Source organism: Phaseolus vulgaris, chromosome 2, assembly GCF_000499845.2.
Source record: "Phaseolus vulgaris cultivar G19833 chromosome 2, P. vulgaris v2.0, whole genome shotgun sequence".
Classification (NCBI taxonomy): Eukaryota; Viridiplantae; Streptophyta; class Magnoliopsida; order Fabales; family Fabaceae; genus Phaseolus; species Phaseolus vulgaris.
Window position 1 is genome coordinate 31,313,302 of NC_023758.2, and position 25,040 is coordinate 31,338,341.

At 29.8% G+C, this 25,040-nt stretch overlaps 4 protein-coding genes across 10 annotated transcripts; 2 read left to right on the forward strand and 2 right to left on the reverse strand.

Moving 5' to 3' along the window:
• Positions 1-7,968: 7,968 nt before the first annotated feature.
• On the reverse strand, positions 7,969-10,006 carry LOC137811429 (uncharacterized). The gene is made up of 4 exons (XM_068613181.1): positions 9,167-10,006; positions 8,902-9,054; positions 8,536-8,670; positions 7,969-8,415 (listed from the first exon to the last, which is right to left on the reverse strand). The coding sequence occupies exons 1-4, from the start codon at positions 9,728-9,730 to the stop codon at positions 8,374-8,376; spliced, it is 894 nt and encodes a 297-aa protein (XP_068469282.1). The 5' UTR covers positions 9,731-10,006; the 3' UTR covers positions 7,969-8,373.
• Positions 10,007-11,281: 1,275 nt separating this feature from the next.
• Positions 11,282-13,218, forward strand: LOC137811433 (uncharacterized). The gene is made up of 8 exons (XM_068613191.1): positions 11,282-11,476; positions 11,560-11,581; positions 11,732-11,788; positions 11,875-11,956; positions 12,303-12,398; positions 12,503-12,627; positions 12,726-12,744; positions 12,832-13,218. Exons 1-8 carry the CDS (start codon positions 11,377-11,379, stop codon positions 12,988-12,990), a joined length of 660 nt encoding a protein of 219 aa, XP_068469292.1. The 5' UTR covers positions 11,282-11,376; the 3' UTR covers positions 12,991-13,218.
• Positions 13,219-19,200: 5,982 nt separating this feature from the next.
• On the forward strand, positions 19,201-21,354 carry LOC137811431 (uncharacterized). 7 transcript variants are annotated; one of them, XM_068613184.1, is made up of 8 exons: positions 19,201-19,389; positions 19,464-19,485; positions 19,636-19,692; positions 19,779-19,860; positions 20,095-20,190; positions 20,291-20,418; positions 20,517-20,535; positions 21,015-21,354. In XM_068613184.1, exons 1-8 carry the CDS (start codon positions 19,296-19,298, stop codon positions 21,135-21,137), a joined length of 621 nt encoding a protein of 206 aa, XP_068469285.1. In that variant the 5' UTR covers positions 19,201-19,295; the 3' UTR covers positions 21,138-21,354. The 7 variants fall into 7 exon arrangements, with proteins under 7 accessions (XP_068469285.1, XP_068469286.1, XP_068469283.1 ...); XM_068613185.1 differs by lacking the exon at positions 20,517-20,535 and having other exon boundaries at positions 21,002-21,354; XM_068613182.1 differs by lacking the exon at positions 20,517-20,535.
• A 1,701-nt stretch (positions 21,355-23,055) lies between these two features.
• On the reverse strand, positions 23,056-23,901 carry LOC137811432 (brassinosteroid-responsive RING protein 1-like). Its single transcript, XM_068613190.1, has one exon. The coding sequence runs from the start codon at positions 23,853-23,855 to the stop codon at positions 23,172-23,174; it is 684 nt and encodes a 227-aa protein (XP_068469291.1). The 5' UTR covers positions 23,856-23,901; the 3' UTR covers positions 23,056-23,171.
• Between the last annotated feature and the right edge of the window lie 1,139 nt (positions 23,902-25,040).

The window sequence follows — 25,040 nt, forward strand, 5'->3', positions numbered from 1 at the left end:
TAACCGGGAGGTATTTTTAGGGTTTGGACCTAAACAACAATACTTAACATATTTGAGTGTTAGGAATAGGCTTGAAATGTTAATTGCTATTAACGTCTGAGCTTCGTTCTAAGTTGTTCTTATAATTATGCAAGGGATCGATAGTTAAGGAACATTCTTAAGGATTTTATATGCGAGGAATCGATATAAATGATTTTTATACGAGCATCAATTTCAATTAAAGAACTTAATATTGACATGCTAATCAAAATACATGAGAGTGAGAGAGATGAAACCTAATCCCTATTTGTCCAATTGAAACAACTAATTCTTTGTTTGTTTTTTGATTAATCATTGCCAACCCAACTACTTTCAATACACTTTTAATTGTTTTGTTCTATATTTAGCGATTATTGTACTTGATAATTCATTGTTCCTTGTGGGATCGATATTCGTCCTTAGGGACAATTATTACTTCTGACAAAGCGGTGCACTTGCCGTAAAAAGTCATCACCAAGCTATTGATTTTAAAATAAAGAATAAAAAGTCAGGAAATGAAGAAACTGTTTAAAAGGACAAATTTTAGAAAAAAAAGAAAAATATACATACTTCACCACGATTGTTCATGGACCAAAAGACTCCTCTTGTTTCAAGTCTAATGATTTCTTCAGCATTAGGCGCCATTAAATGAATAATGGAGAAAACACCAAGAAGTAAGCAGGAGAGAAAATGAATAATAGAGAAAACACCAAGAAGGAAGTAGTAGAGAAGAAGATTTTATAGAGGAACAAAGAAGAAAAGAGTACGATTGTGAACAATAAAAAACTGCACAATGTTGTGACCTTTGGTTTGTCCATTGCAACAAAGAACAATTTGTTTCATTTCAAGTACAATATTAATTAATATTAAAAAATAACAATTAAACTTCCTTTTGTTTAATTATAGATAACAAGTTTTTATTTTGTGTACCGTCACGTATCTGGTTGGCATTTTGCCGAGCTCACTGAAGGCCCATACGGGAAGAGCAACAACACGAGTTGCTGACATGGGCCATAAGCCGACCTCACAGACCCAAAAGCACGACCATTTGGGCCTCAGCCCAGTACCACATGACACCAATAATAGACAACCCGCTTAAGGAAAGCTTAACGTTTTTTCCTGCTCACACATGTCCCCGATAACGTAATAAATACTGATACCATGTCCCCGATAACGTAATAAATATCATCCTCAATATCCCTGATTATGTTGTTTAAATGTTCCAATTTATATGTATGATATTCAGATTTTATGGAAACTTACCGTAATATGACACATTAACGCTTGGAGGAACCAAAGTAAGCCCATGAAGGCTTATAAATAGACAACTACTCACAGGGAGTAACTCAACTTGCATCTTTACAATATATTCCACTATATACACTATATTTTGTGCTTTCACTTACTTGAGCGTCGGAGTGTAATAGCAGGTGGAGTCCCCCTCGTCCCTAGAAGATCAGTTCGCTAAAGCTTAGAGGTAGTTACCAGCGCCTCATCCAGTTGGCCGACCGAGTACCATAAGAGAGACCAAGAAGAGCTCATTCATAATCTAACCGACTTCGAGCCTGCGAGAACAATAATCAAATACTATCCAACTTATTTTTTGTCAATTCAGTTAAATTTAAGTTTATTTCACTAATTTATAATTTTCTTTTACTAAAATATTTTTTTTTATGAATAATTTTTATATTCATTAATATTTTTATTTTATTAAAGTAGTATGTATATAATCGTATTTCTTTCTTTTTTTTTCTTCCCTATTTTTTGAAAAACCCATATTATTTTCTCTTATAATATTTTTCTAATTTATCTCAAATAAAAATAGGACTAAAGAACTCAATCTTCTTTGTGCCATTAGGAATATTATTTCATTAGTAAATCTTTTTAAGGTAGTGCAGTCGCTAGATTTATGGAACAACGAGTAATTTGATTTTTAGTCCAAAATTAAAATTCCGTAATTTTTTTTCCCAGTGCCTCATATAAACAAAGAAAAAGAATAATGACAAAGCAACTCATCTACGATATCTTTTTAAATAAAAGATAAAAAAAAATTGGAAATTTTAAAAATTATGAGGGTGCAGGAAAAAAAGTTTAGGAGGCATAAAGAAACTCCCTTTAATTTTTATTTAAATGGGTACTTTTTATTTCTTGAAAAAACTGTAACTTTAGTCTCTACACCAACAGGTAGGAAAAGAGTTTTTGTTATAAATCTGAACTTAGAAGAATTGAAACGTCCTGAATTGAGCCTAAAATGTATGGCATTTCATTTGGGATGGTATGAAAGAATTTGTTGTAGTGGAGTTAATTGAAACAAAAGAAAACAAGTGCGTGCAAACGCACTGAGACATCACCAAGTGTGTCGCTATCAGAAATTTGGTGAGAGTTGAGAAGTGATGAACGTTATTAGTGAGGAACCTGCATGCGAAGACCTTGGAAGTTGACTCCTGGAATATTCTCATTAATTGCTTTCACCTTTAACGTAGGTAAATTGAATTTGATTATGTACAATGAATTCCATACCAAACAAAAACACCCACAAAACCTATGCCAAAAACACCTTACCAAGCATTTGTGCAAGTGCTCCCTTTCTTTTTCTACCATTCTCATCATTCATTCCAAAATGTCAAACCTTCAAAGACAAAGTATTTAAGTTACATATATTCTCTACATATCTAATGGATTGTGTTTTTCAATCTTATTTACATTTTTGCTTTTTACTCTAAGCTGGTTCAAATCCAGCTCGGTCCAAGAATTTTTCGATCCATTATGAAATTCAGATAGTACCTGTGACTGAATGTATAATTGCTGATATGTCGGTGATCTCTAAATTCTTTTAAATCTTCTTCCTTCAATACAGATGTTCGGTCGGTCGAGAGTACCTGGAGTACGGGTTGATTACACTTCGACGTTCAAGTTAGTATTATGATTTAAGTGTATTTTAGCCGAATGCAAAAAAACGTATTTTATTTCTCAACGGAAAACTCTATTATTATTGGTTTCTGGGCCTTGAGTCTTGATGGGCTTAATATCAGGAAATGTTCCTTTAGTTAATCAGTTTCATCTATTGTGTTGAAAATATTTTTTCGTATATTTCAGGATGTTATTTGATTCATTTAACGTTGTTGTTCGTTTGTTTATTTTGTTCTTTCATGTTGTTTGACTCAATCATCCGATTACTGAGATCGGGACAGACTCATTCGATACCAACCGGTACAGCTTTTATGCAAGAGAAAGAAAAGGAAAATAGAATGCTAATACCTCACCTCAAATAAATTTGTATGCAAGTTTCATATTAGGAATACTATATTTTTGTAAGTTGTATCGTGAATAGTACACAACCTCTCTTTTTTCTGCTGAAATCGTGTGCATAACACAAAACACATTTTCTTTCTCATTCATGATCGTTAATGAAATCTCCAGAAAAACACTTTTTGTTGGAGCTGACAGAAGGACAAGTCCAATGCATAACTTTCCTAAGCACTCATTTTCTCTTTTCATCTGAAAATTTCTATCTGTTGGGGCTTTCTAAGAGGCAAGATTCAAAATTAATAAAAAGTCTTCCTCTTATATAATCCATGGCTCTGCAATGATATGGTGTTGAAGTAGTTTTCATCATTCATTTTTGCCAGGCTGTGATGGTCAAAAGTGGGGACTTTGGAATCATTTTAGGTTCTCATGATCAATTTTATCATCATTCTTTATTCATTATTTTCTCTACTGCTCTCTCCATCTATATATCTCCCTTCAAAACCTCCATCACATTCTATTTAATAATACAAACTATTGCAAGTGAGGGCCATTCCAAATTTTTTATTAATAATAATCACTTCTCATTAGCTTTTTTAATTTTAAAGATTCTATACAAAAAATATTAAGATAGCTTGCTATTGATTAGATTCAGGAGTTTTTTAGTTGTTGCTATTAGATTCGCGAGTTTTAACTCTACAGTCACTTATTGTATCAAATAACTTTCACATCATTATATATATATATATATATATATATATATCCAACAACAAGAGTAAATAATAAAAAACAATGGGAATTAAAAAATCATAATTCTATTTGCACATGAAAATTACATATCCTAATGGGAATGAAGATCATGTAAGTCTTTCGTAAATAAGTATCACATATGGTTACCTTTAATTGATCCAAAATTAAAGTACTAACTAAAGCATTTTTAGCCTTTTGTAAATTTCAGAGAAACTTCCAATAAGAAAAATAAATGTCAACTTATTAACCTCTCAACAAATATAAAAAAAAAGGACAAGTAGGAAGAAAAATATAATTAAAATAAAAAAGTGAGCATTCAAACTCCTCATAAATGTGTCAAGTTGTAGCATGTTAAAATAAATGCACACTTCAGATATCTTTAAACAAGATTTTTGGTTCTGATAACAGAAGTACCTCGTTCTACCGTGAGTCAAAAATATAAATTATAATAACCTATGTAGCACCGACTTTAACACTGATACGATATGGATACGGATATGAAAATACGTATAATATCTAAAAGGTAGGATATAGGAACACAGATCTATATATTATATACATTACAAGAAAATCATGAAATAGAAACTAATTTGTAGAAACCAAAATAATTAGTTGCAATAGTAACTAAATTAGATACCATTTTAGAAACTAAAAAGAAATTTGGTTTCTAAATTAGTTTCTATTATTTTCTATTATTGTTAAATAGTTTCTAAATTGGTATCTAATTAGCAACCAAGGATTTTGCTACCAAATTTAGAAACTAAATAATTGGTAGTTAAAACCTTAGTTGCTAATTAGATACCAATTTAGAAACTATTTAACAATAATAAAAAATAATAAAAACTAATTTAGAAATCAATTTTTTTTTTAGTTTCTAAAATGGTCTCTATTTTAGTTCCTATTGTAACTAATTATTTTGGTATCTAAAAATTGGTTTCTATTTCATGATTTTCTTGTAGTGATAATTATGAATTATATAAATTGATAATAAAGATTTATGTATACAAGTATGTTTCATATTATTTTTTGGACCAGATAAATGTTTTTCATAACTGGTTCAAAAGAATTTGTTTCTTATTTTTATAATCATAATAAAAATTTATACAACAAGTTTGGATTTTTAGAAAATTAATGAATTTTTTATTTTTTAAATTATGTTAGAACCGTACTATAATTGTCGGAAATCCAACAAATACTTTTTGAATTAGACACTTCACGGATACGTGTCCTACAAGTGTTGGTGTCCGATATAAGTATACGACACCGACATACCATTTAAGAGAAGTGGTTGAACTTCATAGATAATAACTAAAAAAAAGATAGAAAATATAGATAACAGTTTTTTATTTTATTTAATAAAAAACGAGTTTTGAAAACAAATACAAAAACTTCCTTTTCATCTATAATTAAAATCATTTTAGATTATTTCACAATAAAATTATTTTTTCACAATATATATATAAATAATCAAATATACCATCAGCTTATTTTTTTTGTCAATTCAGTTAAATTTAAGTTTATTTCACTAATTTATAATTTTCTTTTACTAAAATAATTTTTTTATGAATAATTTTATATATTCATTAATATTTTTATTTTATTAAAGTAATATATAATCGTATTTCTTTCCTTTTTTTTTCTTTCGCTATTTTTGAAAAAACCCTTATTATTTTCTCTTATAATATTTTACTGTGAGGATTATCTAATTTAGATCAAATAAAAATAGAACTAAACAACTCCATCTTCTTGGTGCCATATTGTTCCACTAGTCTTGAAGTGACAAAGTGAATCCTTTTTATTATTCAATTCAATAATTACCCCATCTATACTATTTTCTGTTTAAAATATCTTATTTTTAATTTAGATAACAATAATTCAAAATTAACTCAAAACTATAAACAATAAACAGATAAAGATATTGTTATCCAAAAATATACATTTTATAAGGTTTCATGTCAATATATTTTTCATAATTATATTTATTAAAGAAGTTTTACTAAATATTTTTCATTAAATCAATTCGTAGTTATTTGTGTAAAAAAAATTAATTCAATGAATTGATTACATATATTTAATTTTCTTCAACTAATTACTTTGAGCTAGAAACATTTTTTAATTTAATTATTAAAATGTACAAAAAGATGCCAAAATTGAAGAGGGCTATGAAAATGGATATGATCTAAAGAAGATCAGAAGCATCTCTTTGTACTGACACCTCATTATTTAACAAGGGAATCTGTAAAAGCAGTCATGTCCTGGTATCTGCTTGTCTGTTGATATATCTTCAAGGCTTTGTTTATTTTTATTTTTATATGCAATACTTTTATATTTCATGAATTGAATAATTATATACCGTTAATGTAAAAAAATTACTTTTTTAAATAAAAATATTGCTAATAAGATATTTATAATACTTGTCATAAAATTAAAATATTATATAAATTTTCTTAATTATAAGCTGCGATAAAAGAATTGTAAGCATAAAGACAAAGATCTTTTACCACATGACTGTTTTGTATTTAAAATTTTAAAAAAACTTCACTTTGTAGAAGATATATTAGATTATTATGAATGAAGTTCCATTACAGACAGAGAGGGTTGAAAGATTAATTTTGTGTTAAGAAACTGGAGGCTCATGTTTTTTTGTTGAGATTTATTGTTATTGTGTTAAGTATAATGATCATGGGGTAATGATTTGACAGCATAAAAAAGATTAAACATAAACTACTGAGTAACCGTCCTTTATCCTTGGAATTTATTTGACCAGTATCTGATTTGGAGAAGAGAAATCCCACTTAAGAAAATTGTAATAATGCAACAAAACACCACTTCAATAGAAAACGAATGATTACTCTAAGTGGATGCTTCTTTTTCTCTTGTTGCCGCCGCCTAATAGTTAGGTACTATTAAATCTTCATCTATCATTTCCATTTTCTAATTTCATCATGTTGCAGAGAAGGGTATAGGTGAATTCTGACTTAAAACATTTATATAGTAAAAAATAAGTTTAGTGTGTAATTCGTTTTTTTTTTCTTTATATATATGTATATATATTGTTATCATTGAATCTAACTTTATTATCTTCTTCTGTCATAAATATTCTCCTTTACTTACCTGATTATTCAGAATTTTTTTAATTTATTTTGATGGAATAAAAATCCTTTAATATCAAGATATGGATGATCCTCCTCTAAGTTAATGAAACTAAACAACCAATCATTTTATCCATCTCCGAGCGATCACTCTACACGTCCAACTTGTTGTAAAATCATATGAACTTATGAGTAGATATTGCAAAACCAAAAAACAAAGTGTGATCGTGTAAAATGGAAAACAGAGAATGTGTTTTTTGATTCATGAACCTGCAATTTTGATTCACAAACCTGGTCTCAAGGTTCAGCACGATTTGCGGAAACTTTTGAACAAACTTTTCGTTTCTCTTCACACACGAAGGCAAGGCGACTTGGACCTTCGAGACCTCTGTTCATCTCGGGAGTTGTAGCCGTTACATTTTTTTCCTATATAAACAAGGATTTTCCAATCGCATTTCACATTTCATCTTCTTTATCTTCTTCACCCACCGGGCTGCACCTTCTTCCTCTCACCTTCTTTCACTTTTTCACTTTCTCTCTCCTTATTTACTTTATTTTATTTTACTATTATATTTCTAGGTTCTATTGGGTTCTTATTCTATTAAGAGTAACTTGCTAGATCTGATATTTAAAAATTATCGAGAAGTTCATATTGTATCCTGGAAGACTTACATAATACACTGCAAATAAGTTCTTACTGAAAGTAATTACTCACGTCTCGTAAAACTAAATTTGTTCCTTTTAAAGCCTCATTTACTACCCAACTCACCCATTTTTTCTGAATACTACATTAGATGTGTATACTTTCGTACCTGCAAAATGAGTACTATAATGCTGTTTTTAATAATTTCTATCAATTACGTAATAGAATCCAATATAACTTTCTATTGAATAGGAGAATAAGCATAGTTATTGAGTGTGTACATATTTTGTAGCAATACATTGCCTTATTACTGAATATGATACATGGTTATGTACAATGAACAAATGGAAACCAAAAATAGAAAGGAGAAATAAAAATGAAACAGAAACAAGTGAAAGCAAGCTCTAACTACCAACTCACATTTGACTTCCATATCATATACAGGTTTTATTATTAACAAAGATAAATTGAAAAGCCTTTGGTAATCTTTTCCTTTGCTTACTAAAGGCTGTTTTGTTTGGTTGGGAGTGGTATCATAAAAGGGGTCTTCCAAAAAGATGCTTCTGTCAAGACTCCAAAGACACACACACACACAGAACTCTCTGCACATTCTTCTGCTACCCTCTAACCGATCACCTCCTCGTTTAATCCTTCAATGAATTCAACCTGCATAAAAATATGTCCCAGAATTGAACACCCCATTTAACTTATTAGCAACATGTGAATGTGTTATTGCTTGAGATTTAAGAAGAGCAATGAAATGTTATGTCAGTAGCATTTATTTACCCAGAATTCGTCTTCATATTCTTCTGTGGTTGAAGTTGATGAAAGTGCTTTCGGAATCTCGCTGATTTCGTCGTTGCGAGCGAATCTGCCACGTATGCGGGTTCGATTGTCGGCTAGCGTCTTTCGGCATGCATACTGGTTTTGGTTGGTACCACCATCAAAAACAACACATTCAGTCAGACCTTTTTCTTTTTCAATTCTATTCTTTATCCATTTTCTTCTCATAATCATGCATTCGTATATATTTCTCTCTAAATTCCTTCGTATCTTTCATAAACTAATACACCATTCTCATTCTTGTCTTTCAATTATTGGCACTAAACCAATAGTCAAAAATCAAAATTAAAACAAAAACATATCGATTACCTTAATAATTTTGTTGAACTTCCTCTGGCTTCTCTTCGCTCTGTATTTCGAGATTTTTTCTTTTCTTTCTTCGGCACTGTAACGCCCCACTTTGAAGTATGCCTCCTCCAACAAGGGGCTCTCCACTTGAGACATATCTGTTGCTTTGGTGTTCTGAACAGAAACTAAAACATAACTTAGTAACTAATTACAAAGGACGATAAGTACAACATTAAAAGTTTATTACAAAAGTTAATAAATTTAAGACCGAGGTTTGTTATTGAACCTGTAAATCTCCTGTACTGCACACCCTCCTCATTTGTCCCATGAAGAAATTGTTTTCAGGGGAAAGCAGAGCATGGCATTGAAAATTTGGGGTGTCCATGAGAGCGTCAGGGTGAGGTTCAAAGGGGAAATCTGGCTTCCCACCAAAAGAGTTACAGCTGAAGCTCCTTTGTATTACCTTGGATGCACTGTCAGATGCATGGGAAGTTTGAGAAAGAAAGTGGTGATTGCGGAAGTAATCCACAACCATTTGGCACTCCTCACTTGTTGTCACTTCGGAGCCATGCAAAGCAGAGAAACTTCTAAACTCAGACTTTATATTTGAGCCATTTGACAGAGGCTGCGCCGGGTCAGCATGATAGAGACTCTCCTTTTCCTGGGGAGAAAAAGAGAAGAAAGAAGGGTTCCCTTGAGGCACATCATGCACTGGAGAGGCAGTGAGGAAAGGGAAGGAATAAGGGTCAGATAAAAACATAAGATTTCCATCTGCATCATAGGAGACCATGTTGTCTGTGTCTGAATGTCTGGGAAAAGGAATGTCAAAAGTATAGAGATCAGAAGACATTGAAATTAACAGAAGCAGAGATACAATTCTACTACCCTGAGTCCTCTGCAACTGAAGTAAAGTTGTAGTTTCTTTGATTCAATGAAAAAATGGAAGTAACAAAGTTTTTGTGTGTTTGCTTATGAGAAGCCGCAAATCTCTGACTTATTTAATGGAAGGCCTGCACTGCAGCAACAACACAATTCCAAATTCATTACTAACTCCTCACTCTCTCTCTCTCTCTCTCTCTAATGAATGACACAGAAAGAGACCACGAGTGAGTGGGTGCGTGAGTCCATGGTTCTCATTGTTAGTTCCCTATAAAAAGGTGTCATTTTATAAAATAAAAATAAAAAAAAATTATTTAGAAACCAATAAATTTTTACCCACCTTATATCTATCATTTTATTTTGTTTTATAACTACAAAAGTTTGTTTTTTTTACATTCATTAAATTTCTAAACTCACTTCACATTTATAATTTTACCTTTTTTTTTTCCTATATAAATACAAACATTTCTTTTATTAGAGAGGATTTTCAAGTTTTGTTAAAGTGTGAAATCATCATTCCTCTTCTTCCAATGTTACCTTGTATTTTTTAAGAGTAATTGTGTTTTGTTCAATTATTTTTTAAATATATTCATTCAGAAAAATAATTAGTTCTTTCAAAGTAAAGGAAATAAAATACCGCAAATTAAATTTATTTTATTATGTGGTAATTTAAATTTATAAAAAAATGGTGTTAAAATATATGTTTGTATATGGATTTTTTTTAAGTTAAAATTTATAAAAATAATTTAATAACTTAAAACAGATTATTTATTCAACTCAAATTAAATAGAAGGTCAAAACCTAGAAAACAGATTATTTATTCCACTCTTAAAGATTTTATTATTCCATTGTTTAAACATCCAAATAGAAATTATCATTGAGTAAGAAAAACATTTGATATACGTGGTAAAAAATGGTAAATATTATTTTAAATATTTTTTATGGGAGATGATATATTGAAACCGTGAATACTAAATACCTACCCGTAACATCCTGAAATATTAATATTTTTATTATTTTTTAATTTAAAATATTATTATAAAAAAGTTGTCAAGTGTGTGTTTTACTGTTTGTGGTGTTAATGAAAAAATTTCCATTTTTGATAGCAGAAGCAATCACTTCCAATCATTGATGACGACTTAAACACACTACAGAACCTTAAACTTAATTAACAACAAATATACTTAGTGGACGGCCCAACCTTAAAAGACCATAATATTTAGTTGGAAAACTTTTCTTTTAACACTCCAAATTTAATAATATAATATTTTAAATTAAAAAATAAAATAAAAATAATAAAAATATTAATTTATTAGGAGATTAGGAGATTAGGTGTATGTATGATGTGTAGATGGTGTGAATATATGAGCTTCCTTGCTCTGTTCTTCTATTACGACTATTATAAGGAGGGAACTTGTGAGTTAAGAATAAGACAATTGGTGATGACTTGAAAAGTTTAAAACATAATAATGGTAGCATTGTTTTTAACGTTGACAAGTACATATGAAGACTTGTTCTCACTTGTGTTGGGTCGGGTCTTTGTTTCCTTATGTATTGTTGTTGGGTGGACTTGGTTGATTACTGGAGAGGGGAGCAGAGGTGAAGCAGAGGAAGGAAATGGCATCGCAGCAGCATATCGAGAAGATGCAGCTTCGCCAGAACTTCCGCAATTTCTGGCACGCTGATCTCTTCACCACCATTCAATCTGACACTCCTTGTAAGTTCTATCTTCCACCCACATACTCACTCACCCACACACATCTCATATACTCTTCTCATATTCTTTCTCAAAATATGCAGATTGTTGCTTTGCTCTCTGGTGGTAAGTCTTCTGTTCCTTCCTGCTTCCAATTTTTCACTCATTTGCTTCTATTTTTCTTCTCCAATGCCCTGCTAGTTCAATCACAATTATAATCCAACTATTTCATGTATTTTCATAGTAGTAATCTAATCTTGGTTTGTCCCATCATAGTGCACCGTGTGTGTCATATATGCTGCGTAAACGAGCTCTTTATGATGATATGTCAAGGTAATGTTCAGTTTAAGTTCTCCTAACTTTTCGATCTGGATTATGTGGTTTATCGGTTTCATATGGTTTTGTTTTGTTTGATTCAGATACACATGTTGTGCTGGTTACATGCCCTGCAGTGGTCGCTGTGGAGAAAGTAAATACCCTGAACTCTGCCTCGCTACGGAGGTATACCATTCTTTACATGTTTGGTTGAATATTCTAAGTGATTAAGACATTTTATATTATAGTATATGGTGATTAAGATATTTTATAGTATATAAGGAGATGTAAATTTTATAAAGTTGAATTAAATTTAAAGTTCACTTTTAATATGGTATCATTTTATTTCAAGGTTATTACTTTATAAGTCTACTATCTGATTTAATACGTCTCGGAATGAATAATGATTTTTAAGACCGAGCAAGATTTCTTTTGTGTTGGTTTCTAAGTCACTGTACATGTAATTTTCTGTGCTTACTTAATAGGCCTTTTTCTGCTACATTTTACATGTATTCTCTCATTCACTTTTCAGGTTCTCTGCTGTTTTGGAAATTCAGTGGCTTCAACTCGATTTCTGTTACAAGATGAATTTAACATTCAAACTACGCAATGTGATAATTGCATTATTGTATAATCTCTGCATCTCTTTCACACACACAAAGAACACTAAAATATGCTACTATACCTCATTTATGATATTCTGTTAACTGATTTTGTAATTCTGGCGTTCAGGGTTTCATGTTTTGCCTTCAACAACTAGCCTGCATATTTTCTATCATTGCTTTAATTGTGGGAAATAGTGAACTTCGAGAGGCTTCCCAACTACTATCCTGCTTAGCTGACTTTGTCTACTGCACGTAAGGCTTCTTTTTATGCAGCCTTTCTCTCCTCTTTGGTTCTGCAGTTTATGGTGAAATTGATTGTTAATTTATGTGTATCTTTTTTAATCTTGTAGGGTGTGTGCTTGCATGCAGGTAAATTTAACATTTATTACCCACAAATTGTTAATAGTTTTGTTGTAAGTGTTTAGAATAACACCATAAACGGGAATTTTCTTGCAGACTCAGCATAAGATTGAAATGGACAAGCGTGATGGAAAATTTGGACCCCAACCAGTAATGGGTGTTCCCAGTGCTCAACAAATGTCACGTTTTGACCACGCAGTCCCTCCTTTTGTGGGGTATGCACCACAACCAGCATATGGTTATTCACATGCCTAAGAACGTTTCTTCATTTTCCTTAAGACTGCTTTTATGGTTGGGTTGCATTTCCATCAACTTCTTATTCATGTCAACACCATAGTTATACATGATTTTGGTCAAATTAGTTTATTAGTTATCAGGTTGTGCTTCCCTTATACAAAACAATGGTATTATACTTTGTTTTCTACTTGATCTTATGGAAATTAGAATTGGAGAGTTTCCAAGTGAAGAGAAGATGACTTTTTATGTGGACGAGCTCAATCGAGTTGTCTAATCAAAGAGAAGAAAAAAATTCATCTATAAAATATTCTCTAATGACTAAGTAAAGATGTTTTAAATATATGAGTATAATAGTATATAGTTGAGTGACTACTTCCTGCTATTATAATTTTAATGCATTATAATGAATGTATTTTTTCATTATTCTGGTTACTTACACTATGTATACATTCCTGCCATATAATTTTGGAAAAATGATACTTTTACGAGTTGTATACCATTTTCTATGTGATAAATTTAAAAATAAATATATAATAAAAGATAAAATTAAAATTAAATAATATAAAAAATATTAAAATAATATTGAAAGTTGTAATGTGATTATATATAAAAAAAATGATTCTGTCATAATTTTGAGTAAAACCTCGTTTAGTTTCTGAATTTTTAAAATATTGTTACAGTAATGTCGGGAATTAGAAAATTATCAAATCATATGCAGATTTTTATGTGTCTTGTAGACACTGATCATTATTTTTTTTTAAAAATGGTTATTTTTAAGCAGAGGTAAGTAAATATTTTTGAGTTGGGGATATTCTTTTTATTTTTGGAGAAAATGAAATGTCTTATTACTATGTTGACAAAGTTTCTAAAGGCTTTCATAAATAACTGCTGCTTTTCTTTCACCCTTACATTTTTTTTCCATACTCCTATATTTTTCTTCCAACACCCCCTACATTATTTGAAATAATGAAATTATCCTTTTGTAGTTTTGGGTGATTCCAGAATAGGAGTTCCATAAAAAAAAATGTTTTCGGAATAGTAGTTCCATAAACAAAGGGTGTTTCTGGAATAGAAAATTCGGAACACAAAAAATCATTTCAAAATATCCTTTTCAAAGCACATTTTTTTTATTTTTAGAATAGTAAATTTGAAAATAAAATAAAAAATATGTTTAAAAAAATATGTTCTAGAAATATCCAAAACAAAAACAATTCAAAAATCATTTTTCAAAGGGATAAATCAGTTTTCTTGGAAAATGATGGGATGCAGAAAAATATTTGTTAGGATACGGAAAGAAACAACCCTTTTCTTTGTAGTTAGTGCATTTGTTGTTAGGTATCTTCTTCCTGCACCCCTACGTTTTTCTTATTGTACTCTCACAATTTTCTAAATTTCAAAACTGGCATTGATCTTTTATTTGTAAAAGGACACCGTAGTTACCGGAAATCAGGATCTGTGTTATGGATTCATCAATCGAGAACTGAATCATTTTTTTTTTCGGATGACGCGGTGTTTTAGAAGCAAATTTTGTATAAATTATTAATTTTTGAATTTGGATCCAGAATGCTTTTTTTTGAATTATGGATTTCTGAATTCGGAATGCATATTTATGTTACAAATTGGTGGATCCGGAATTTTTTTTTGAATGATGGATTTTTTAATGTGAAATACATATTTTGAATTATGGATTGGTGAATCCAAAATTTTAGCGGAAGTGCCAATTCAGAATTTTTTTGATTCCATAATTCAAAATGAAAAAAATAAATATAATTCAAGTGCATTTTAAGGTTTTTAAAAACTAATAAAGACAGTTTGATCTTTGTATAATATTGTGAGGGTGCAGGAAGAAAAATGTAGGAGAAAGAAACTGCCTTAGAGGATTAGTCCAATAATGCAAAACCAAATATTTTATTTATTGTTCATTATTTTTAGCCATAATTTATAATTTTAAATAATCAAATTACTTCATAATTTTTTAGAATTTTTTAAAATTATATTTAAACTACATATTTTAGTAAAACATTTTATACAAAAGATACTTAGAAACCCAATAAATTTTTACCCACCTTATATTTATTGTTTTCTTTTTTATTTTCTTTTATAAAAGTTTAATTATTTTTACATTCATTAAATTTTTACACTAACTTCACATTTATAATTTTACTTTTTATTCTTTTTTTCCTATATAAATACAAACATTTATTTTTTTATTAAAGTGGGTGGGTTTTCAAGTTTTGTTAAAGTGTGAAATCATCATTCTTCTTCTTCCAATGTTACCCTTGTATTTTTTAAAACTAATTGTGTTTTGTTAAATTATTTTTAAAAAATATTCATTCAAAACAAATAATTACTTATTTCAAAGTAAAGGAAATAAAACACTGCAAATTAAATTTATTTTGTTATGTGGTAATTTAAACTTATAAAAAATTAAATTGGTTTGTGTTAAAATATGTTTGCATATAGGTTTTTTTTTTAAGTTAAAGTTTATAAAAATAATTTAATAACTTAAAATTGTGTAACATTTCAAATTTTTCTGTTATTCTTTTATATTTGCGTGTTGTGCTTTCAGATTAGTTAGAACACTTAAAAATACTTATGAAAAACAAAAATAATCTTAGGTATATCAAATAATTTTTTTATGAATTTCAATAGAAATATTTTAATAAAATTTAATTGAAAATTGATTTTGATTGACATTGATAAAAATAATCCACAAGATATATTTTAAAAATATGAAATCTTTTTAATTGGTGGTATTGAAATGTTTTATTTGAATAAGAAAAAGAAAATTTAGTAAATTTAAATTATTTTATCTAAACATTTGAAAAATAAATAAATTTAAATTTAATATATTTTAATGTTTTTTTCAATCCTTATCCAAAACAGACGTACTTATCCTCGTTTTATTTAGATGATATTTATGGATATATTTAGTTGAGAATTCGTTTAAAGTATGTAGCATTTGATTGATAAAATAGATACATGATTAATGAATGTGATTTTTTAAGTAGTTAATAATTTTTTTGGATTATTAAAATTCAAATAAAAAGTTCACAAAACCCAATTTAAAGATTGTTTTATATTTAAACTTTATAAAACTGTTTGTTTTATATTTAAACTTTATAAAATTGTTTGTGTGAAGTCAAGGACTGAGTATAATAATAGGATGAAAGCAGATTATATATTGATATTTGAAATTTAATGTTTAAGCTTTTTAGCCTTATTGACTTATGTCCTAAGCTAGGGGTTGTGAGGTAACAGGTCAAACCCGATCATGTAGTAAAATGGTCTTAAAGTCGATATTTGGAATTACTGAAAATGATATAATTTATTTATCATAAAGAGGAGAGAACAACGTTAATTATGAAGATTGACGATATATACAGGATTGTAGTCAATTTAGAAATATAATTTAAAATAAGACCAAATACAAAGAAAGTGGAGGAGAGTACTATCTTATATAAAGAAAAAAAATAAAGCCTGATAAACAACATTTTTTAAAATTAAAAATTATCTTAACTGTATGTTCTAATAACAAAATATCTCTTAGGTTAAACAATTTCTAAGAAAAGGGAGGAAGTCTTCCAGGAAAAAAGAAGTGTGTTGATGAGTTGTGTGAGAAGAAATAAGTCTAAAAGTATGACGTGTGAAAAAAAATAATACGAAAAAATAATGGTTAATAAAAATAAAAATATTAAAATAAATTCTGTATATAATTGGATGGCTTAATTAGTTTCTTAAAATCAAAACTAAAACTTGAATGAGTTTTGATATAAAATAAGTTTTGATACCATCTTAAAATATATTTTTTAACTTAATTTAACTTTACGAAATTTATGTATGATTTAAATGATGTCTCTCATCTACATATTATTTTAGTGTTATCTTCGGTCAACAAAAAAAGGAAATTGATGTTATGAAATAGCTTGAATCTTGGCTTCGCCTTGGAACGGGATACAAAAGCTTACGTGAATTCTAACTAGTTTTTCATTCTTGACTACGTATTAATTTGACTTATATTATTATTTTTTGTTATCTCTGTTAATTAATTACATGCCTAATCTTATTATATATTTATAAGTATCAATTTTCTGTATTGACTTATAGAAGGCTACAACTATAAGTATATTAATTTTGTAATAATTTAAAACATCATAATATTTACTTTTAGGAAATTTTGGTGTTATAAAAATTATAAAAAAATGTAAACAACCGGGACAAAGTGTTTTTGTTTATCTAATTTGTGTTGTTTTTTTGTTTGCACTTACTTACTCTTTGTGTTTTCTTCTATTACGATAAAAATAAGTAATGGTAAAAAAGGAATCTAATTGAGTCAAATTACTACATTTTTATTTATTAAAATTCCATTTATTTAAATTTATATTTATATTTTTTAGATTAAATTTTCATTTATTTATAAAGTTTTTAAAAAATTTAAAAATCCAAATTTCCAATTTATTTGTAGAAATTTTAAAAGTTAAAAAATTCAAATTTCATATTTCATTGAGCTTTTAATAAGAATGAAATATTATCTGCACATATAAACCATACTGTTCATCGGCACTATCACCGCTATTTCGACAACTTCACTGTCAGCGCAGCTATCTGTTTTCTTTTTGTCCGTAAGGTCATAAATGAATAAAATTAAAATATTAGAGAAAAAATATTTATAATTCATGCAGATTTTTTCTAGAGATATATAAATTAATTTTTGAAAATATTTAAGAATTCATATATTTATATTTAAAAAAAAATTAAAATACACATATTACTTCAATGACAGAGTATAAAAGTTTTTCCAAATAATGACAATAAAATTAAAAAGGAATTTGAACTGAATTCTATGTTAGATACATTTACATCATTCAATAGGAGCGATGACACTTTTCGCAATCTTTTTCTAATCAAATCTTCTCATAATAACAATATTTGATTTTTTTTTCAATTAAACCAGTTAAAAAATTCTAAAATAAATTCTATCTACTTTATTTCTCCATTAATAAAATTTAGTTTTTAAAAAATAAATTCTAACTGCTAGAGATTTATGTGCACGTTAAAAACTGGTTGAAACTTGGCTTTTCTAACATGGTTTTCTTTTCCTTTGTAAATTCCAGAACAAAGAGTTTAAAAAATAATTAATAAAAAATAAAAATAAAAGATTAATACTTATGTTTCATTATTGGATTTTCAAATAATAAATAAAATTAATTTAAACACTCAAATAAAAACAATTTTATAAAAATGAATGTTAAGATATGTATTATGTTATTTTCAATTTTTGGTATTACTAAATTGTAGTTTTATTATATTTCCTTAATATTTATATATATATATATATATTAATATTATATGAAATTTTTAAGAAAACATGAATTTGGATTTAAAATTTAATTATCTTTTTTAATATGGATTTGATTTGAATTTAAAATCCAATCCAAATTACTTTTACAAAAATATGGATTATCTAATCCAATTATTTAAATTTGAATTGATTTAGATTGGATTTTGATAACCATCTTTGAGGATAAGGAGTGGACTTGTGAGTCAAACAATATAATGGTAGCATTGCCTACTGAAACATACATAAGAAGACTTGTTCTCACTTCATTGGTTTGGGCATTAATGTTGAAACATACATAGGTTGGTTTGGGCATTAATGTTGAAACATACATAGGAAGACTTGTCTAAGATTTGTCTCACTTCCGTTATTCTACGTCTTTATTGTTAATTGGATTTACAATAATGTACCGGGATGACCGATCGGTCTGTTGACCCGGTCAACCCATGCGTCAAGACCATACTTTAAGGTACGAGGTCGACCACGTGTCATATGTGGCCGACCGACATAAGGTGCTCAAGTCAAACCGTTGACCCAATTAGCAAAGGTCAATCCACGGTTAGGAAACGACCTAATCCAACCCTAATCGCTAAACAACCCCCTAATCCGGCCCAATAGCAAGGGCTCATCAAGGTAATATAAATATCACGCATTCCAAGGAAGAAGATACGTCGTTATCTACAGTATTCTAACCAGCCGAATACGAAACCCCACTGACTTGCGCGTTGGAGTGTCATCTGCAGGTACCCCACCAGCCTGAGGAGTCGCTCAGCGAGAATAACCGAAGGAGGAAGTGAGACACGACCGACCGAGTGACATCCGAAGACAATAGTTCTCCCAGTCCCCAACCTAGTTCGAGAACAAATAATATTATACAATTTTTATACGGTGTTAATATATACACGTAAGGTGTTAATATATCATCACCTTAACTTTATATATATGATTGGTGAGGAGAGGTGAGGTGAAGGAGGAGAGGAGGGAAATGGCAACGCAGATGGAGAACATGCGGCTTCGCCAGAACTTCCGCAATATTTGGCACACTGATCTCATCACTAGCAATCAAAATCACATTCGTTGTAAGTTCTATTTCCACTCACATACTCACACAAATATCATATACTCTTCTCATATTCTTTCTCAATATATGCAGATTGTTGCTTTGCTTTCTGGTGGTAAGTCTTCTGTTCCTTCATTCTTCCAATTTTTCACTCATTAGATTCTATTTTGCTTCTCCAATGCCTTGCTAGTTTAATCACAATTATAATCCAACTATTTCATGTATTTTCATAGTAGTAATCTAATCTTGGTTTGTCCCATCGTAGTGCACCGTGTGTGTCATATATGCTGCGTAAACGAGCTCTTTATGATGATATGTCAAGGTAATGTTCAGTTTAAGTTCTCCTAACTTTTGGATCTGGATTATGTGGTTTATCGGTTTCATATGGTTTTGTTTTGTTTGATTCAGATACACATGTTGTGCTGGTTACATGCCCTGCAGTGGTCGCTGTGAAGAAAGTAAATACCCTGAACTCTGCCTCGCTACGGAGGTATATATATATACCATTGTTTACATGTTTTGCTTCCTTTTGAAAAAAGTTATCTGAATTAATATGCCTCTGAATGAATAATGATTTTTTTGAAGTTTTTATTTACCATTTAAATAAAGAGCAAGCAGGATTTGTTGTGTTGGTTTCTAAGTGACTCTACATGTAATTTTCTGTGCTTATTTACAAGGCCTTTTTCTGCTACATTTGACATGTATTCTCTCATTCACTATTCAGGTTACCTGCTGTTTTGCAAATTCAGTGGCTTCAACTCGATATCTGTTACAAGATGAATTTAACCTTCAAACTACGCAGTGTGATAATTGCTTTATTGTAAAATCTCTCTGCATCTCTTTCACACACACACTAAAATATGCTATTATATCTCATTTATGAGACTCTGTTAACTGATTTTGTAATTCTGGCGTTTCAGGGTTTCATCTCTTACACTCAGCAACTTGGCTGCGTATTTTCTATGATTGGTTTAATTGTGCCAAATAATAGACCACTTCAAAAGGCTTCCGAAGTACTATTTTTCTTAGCTAACCTTGTCTACTGCACGTAAGACTTCTCTTTATGCAGCTTTTTTCTCCTCTTTGATTGTGCAGTTTAGAGTGAAATTTATTGTTAATTGATGTGTATCTTTTTTAATCTTGTAGGATGTGTGCTTGCATGCAGGTAAAATTGACATTTATTATTCACTATATATTACATACACTCAGATCCATATTAATACACGAGATACGTATTATATCTAAAATGTAATACAGTGCAACACGTTTCTATATTATATAATTATAAATTATATAAATTGTACACTAATTATATTTCAATTTTTTTTAATAGAAAAATGTTCATGGTTAGTTAAAATAGACTTGTTTCTTATTTTTATAATTACAATAAAAATTTATACAATAAATTTTATTTTTAAAAAAATTAATATATAATTTTTTAAATTATGTTAGAATTATCAAAAATTTAATAAATATTTTTTAAATTAAATATTTAACTGATAAGTGTTATACAAATATAAATATCCAATACATGTATTTGACTTCGACACGGATACATGATTTATAATAAGAGTTTTATAGTAGTTGATAATAATTTAGTTGTAAGTGTTTAGAATAACCCCATAAATGAGAATTTACATGCAGACTCAGCATAAGCTTCAATTGGACCATCGTGATGATGAAAATGGTGGACCAATGGATGCTCCCCGTCCTCAACAAATGTCAACTTTTGATTCGTCACTCCCTCCTTTGTATGCACAGTCATAACCAGCATATGGAGAAGGCTATGGTTATTCACATGCCTAAGAACGTTTCCTTATTTTTCTTAAAACTGTTTTATGCTTGGTTTGCATTTCCATCAACTTCTTATATGTCAACACCGTATATTTTTATGACAGTAAAAACAGGATCATGATGATAAGGTGTTTTATGTAATATGGTATGATTATTGATACAGTATTAATTATGTGTTGGAGTTGAAAAAGGTGCAAGCTTTGTCTGACTTCCATGGAGGTAAAACTGCTCCTCCTTGGAAACTGTTTGGTGGCAATCGTAACGACCACATGAAAAAAATAATTGCTCTCATAAAAAATAAAATAAAATATATTAAATATGTAAAATAAGAAAAAAAAATTGAATTCGAGAAGTCTTTTTATATATAAATATAATACTATCTTGTCAAAGTTTCTGATAGGCTTTCATAAATAACTGCTGTTTTTCTTGAGTATTTCTTCTTGCTCCTTTATTTTTCTTCCTACACCTCTACATTTGGATTATTTTTGATAATTTTTTATGATTCCAGAGTAGGATTTTTATAAGTAAAAGATGTTTTCATAATAGAGATTTCATAAGTAAAATGTGTTTTCAAAATATGAAATTTAGAAGTCAAAAAATTATTTTGAAATATTATTTCTGAAATATATTTTTTTTAATTTTTAAAATGGTAAATTCAAAATAAAATAGGTTCTAAAAGAATAATCTGAAAATCATTTTAAAAAAAATAAAATGATTTTTTCCAAAAATGATAGGGTGCAGAAAGTTATTTGTTGGGATGCAGGGAGAAACACCCGCTTTTCTTTAGTAGTTGGTCCATAGTTGTTCTCGATTCCGGTAGAGGATTAGCCCAATAATGCAAGACCAAATATTTTATTTATTGTTTATTATTTTTAGCACTAATTTATAATTTTAAATAATTAAATTATTTTCATAAATTTTTAAAATTTTCCATTTAAACAATGTATTTTAGTAAACTTTTTAATTCTTTTATAAATAAATTATCCTCTAAAAGTTTTTCATCCCATAAATGTTTTTCACTAAAAACCTTTTTCTTGAAAACTATAGTACGTAGCGTGTCTTAGAATAACCTTTTATCACTGTTTACAATCATGGATGCTGTTTACTTTTCTTATTTGTTTCAATAATGAATGAGAAACTAAAAATGTATCTTATTATTCTTCACACAAACTAAATAGATGTTATTTTTGGATAGACAAGACAAGCATTACAAACAAAAGCTTGGAACTAAAAAGAACTACAAATTAATTATATTAAACATAGAAAACAGGGAAAAGGATCTATCGTTGCAATGCAGAGTAAAAACAGGATCATGTCTTGTTATGATAAGGTGTTTTATGTAATATGTTATGATTATTAATGGAGATTATTGATACAGTATTAATTATGTATTGGAGTTAAAAAAGGTGGAAGCTTTGTCTAACCTCCGTGTAGGTAAAACTGATAAAAGATTTTATACAACACACGTATGTTTTAGATTTTTTTTAAAATAGAAAAATATATTAAAATTATAATATAATTATCAAAAATTCAATAAATATTTTTTAAATTAAATATTAAAAATTATAATATAATTATCAGAAATTTAATAAATATTTTTTAAATTAATCATTTTATCTATACACGTTTTATGAATTTCAGTAATTTTTGTCTTGAATACCGAAATACGTTCAGGAGTGTCCGAACTTAATAGTAAATAAGACGATAAACTCGTGTGCCATACCAGTGTTTGTCCGCAATGATGGCATCGACTTAAACAATCCATCAAAATCGAATTTCTTTAGCAATAAAAGATCGCAAATCTAAGAAGTAGGTTGATAAAGAAGACTAGTAGTAGTAGGTTCGAACACTGAAAAAATTGTGGAAGGAAGAAGAAGATTAGGCATGTAAATAATTAAGAAGGAGTTTGAGGTTTCCGTTTTGTTTGAAGTTCCGTATAATATATACAACAGAAACATGGTGAAGAAGCTTAACATGCATGCATCAAGAAAAAGAGCAGTGAAGGGTTCATTCATCGTGGTAATGGAATTGAGGGATCCCTGAAGCAGCCCAGAGTCTATCATTGAAGGCAGCTTGCATGTGGTGGGGTATGAAGGGCGTCCGACAGAGGGGGCACGTCCTTTGATCGTACCCCATCCAACGGTCCAGACACCCTCTGTGGAATATGTGGCGGCAGTTTGTCAGCCGTCTGATCTCGTCCTCTCCCTCGAACTCGTACAGACACACCGCGCAACTCTCCGCCGCCTCCGCCGCCGCCATCTCGGAGAATTTCACCACGGGCAGGATTTCCCGGATGAGCACCGCCGACATGGACTGCAATTCCGGGAGGATCTCCGGCCAGGCAATGTCGGGTTGGAAGAAATCGTGGAAGCCCATGTAGCACAAGAGGAGGGTGAGGAGTTTCCTGATGAGGCCCAATAGGGATAGCAGCTGCACAAGCACCTTGGGCAGTAGCAATTCTGTGTAGCCAACGGGAAAGCCCATGTTTGTGAGTGACAGCAGAAGTGTGTTGAGATGGGGAAGAAGAGGTGACAGTTTGGTTTTGAAGGAGGAGTTAAATAGAGGGGTGAGATTTTGATCTGAAATACCGAAATTGGGGTTTGGTTTTGTTGAGAATGACAGGGATGGAGCATGGACCATGAGATGAAATGGGACAATATTTTGATCATAAAGTAATGACCCCAAAAGCATGTACAGTACTGTGCTTTATGCTACCTTTAACTGCTGTCTTATTCGCTGCTTTCTTCTCTTATTTTAATCTCACACTCTCTCTCTCTCTCCTTCCTTGAATCATTGTTCTACTCAGCACAGGCAACCAAATATTCCTATCGATTCTCTGCACCCAACTCCCTCCGTTTCACGTTCTCCTGCTCCTTCCCCTCTTCCTTCCAATCAAAACCTAAACTTGGATTCAATTTCCGTTATAACAATAATCTCCGTTATCACACTACACAAATATAACAATTCATACATATTAAAGTTGGATTCAATTTCCTCTCAAATATCATATTTTTAAGACATCAAAATCTAACATCTTAATTTTAGGTAAACCGAATAATCCAGACTCGTTTTCCTCTTAAATCTAATATTTAAAGAGGTTTAAATATGTAGTTGGATATTTCAGCTTAGCTAGAAATAAAACTAGATTACAATGATTAATGAAGTAGTGTGGATTTACAAATAAAGTTAAACAAAAATGAGTTACTAAGGTATCAGAAAACTACATGTGATCAGTCCAGCTTAAATAAATTGTAGGCAGTGATGGTTTGGTGGGTAAGCACTGTAAAATCAGGGCTGGAGCAGAGCAGTAACAGAGTCACAGCTGGCGTAATTGTTCATGTGACAACAAGATTTTATCCGAAAACCTTGGAACGATGCCTTCTGTCTATAAAATTTTTGGGGGACATTACTCTGTAATCTTAACCACTCAACTTTGGTCATAGGCATTGGGGAGCGTATAAGCCCCACTCATTGAATTGCATTTACGACGGAGCATTCATTCTTTGAACGGAAATTTTCAAAAGCTCCACAAGTTCTTCTATTCAGAACAACGACTTGGACGGACTATTACTGTATATCGTTATACTTCATCTACTTGTACTAATAATTATGTACAAGAAAGCGCGTCAGAATGATACTTCTACGAATACTTTGAAAACTAAATCAGTATTTGTGCCAATTATCTCATAAAAATATATAAAACTAAATTAAACATTACATTTATTTATATTATTTATTAATAGATTTATTAAGTTTGTCATATCATTTTAATTTTTCTACTTATCTCTTATTAACTGATTTTTATATTTAATAAAAAAAAATTATCTTTGTCTCTTATTAACACTAATTCACATAATATTTCTACTAATATTCACA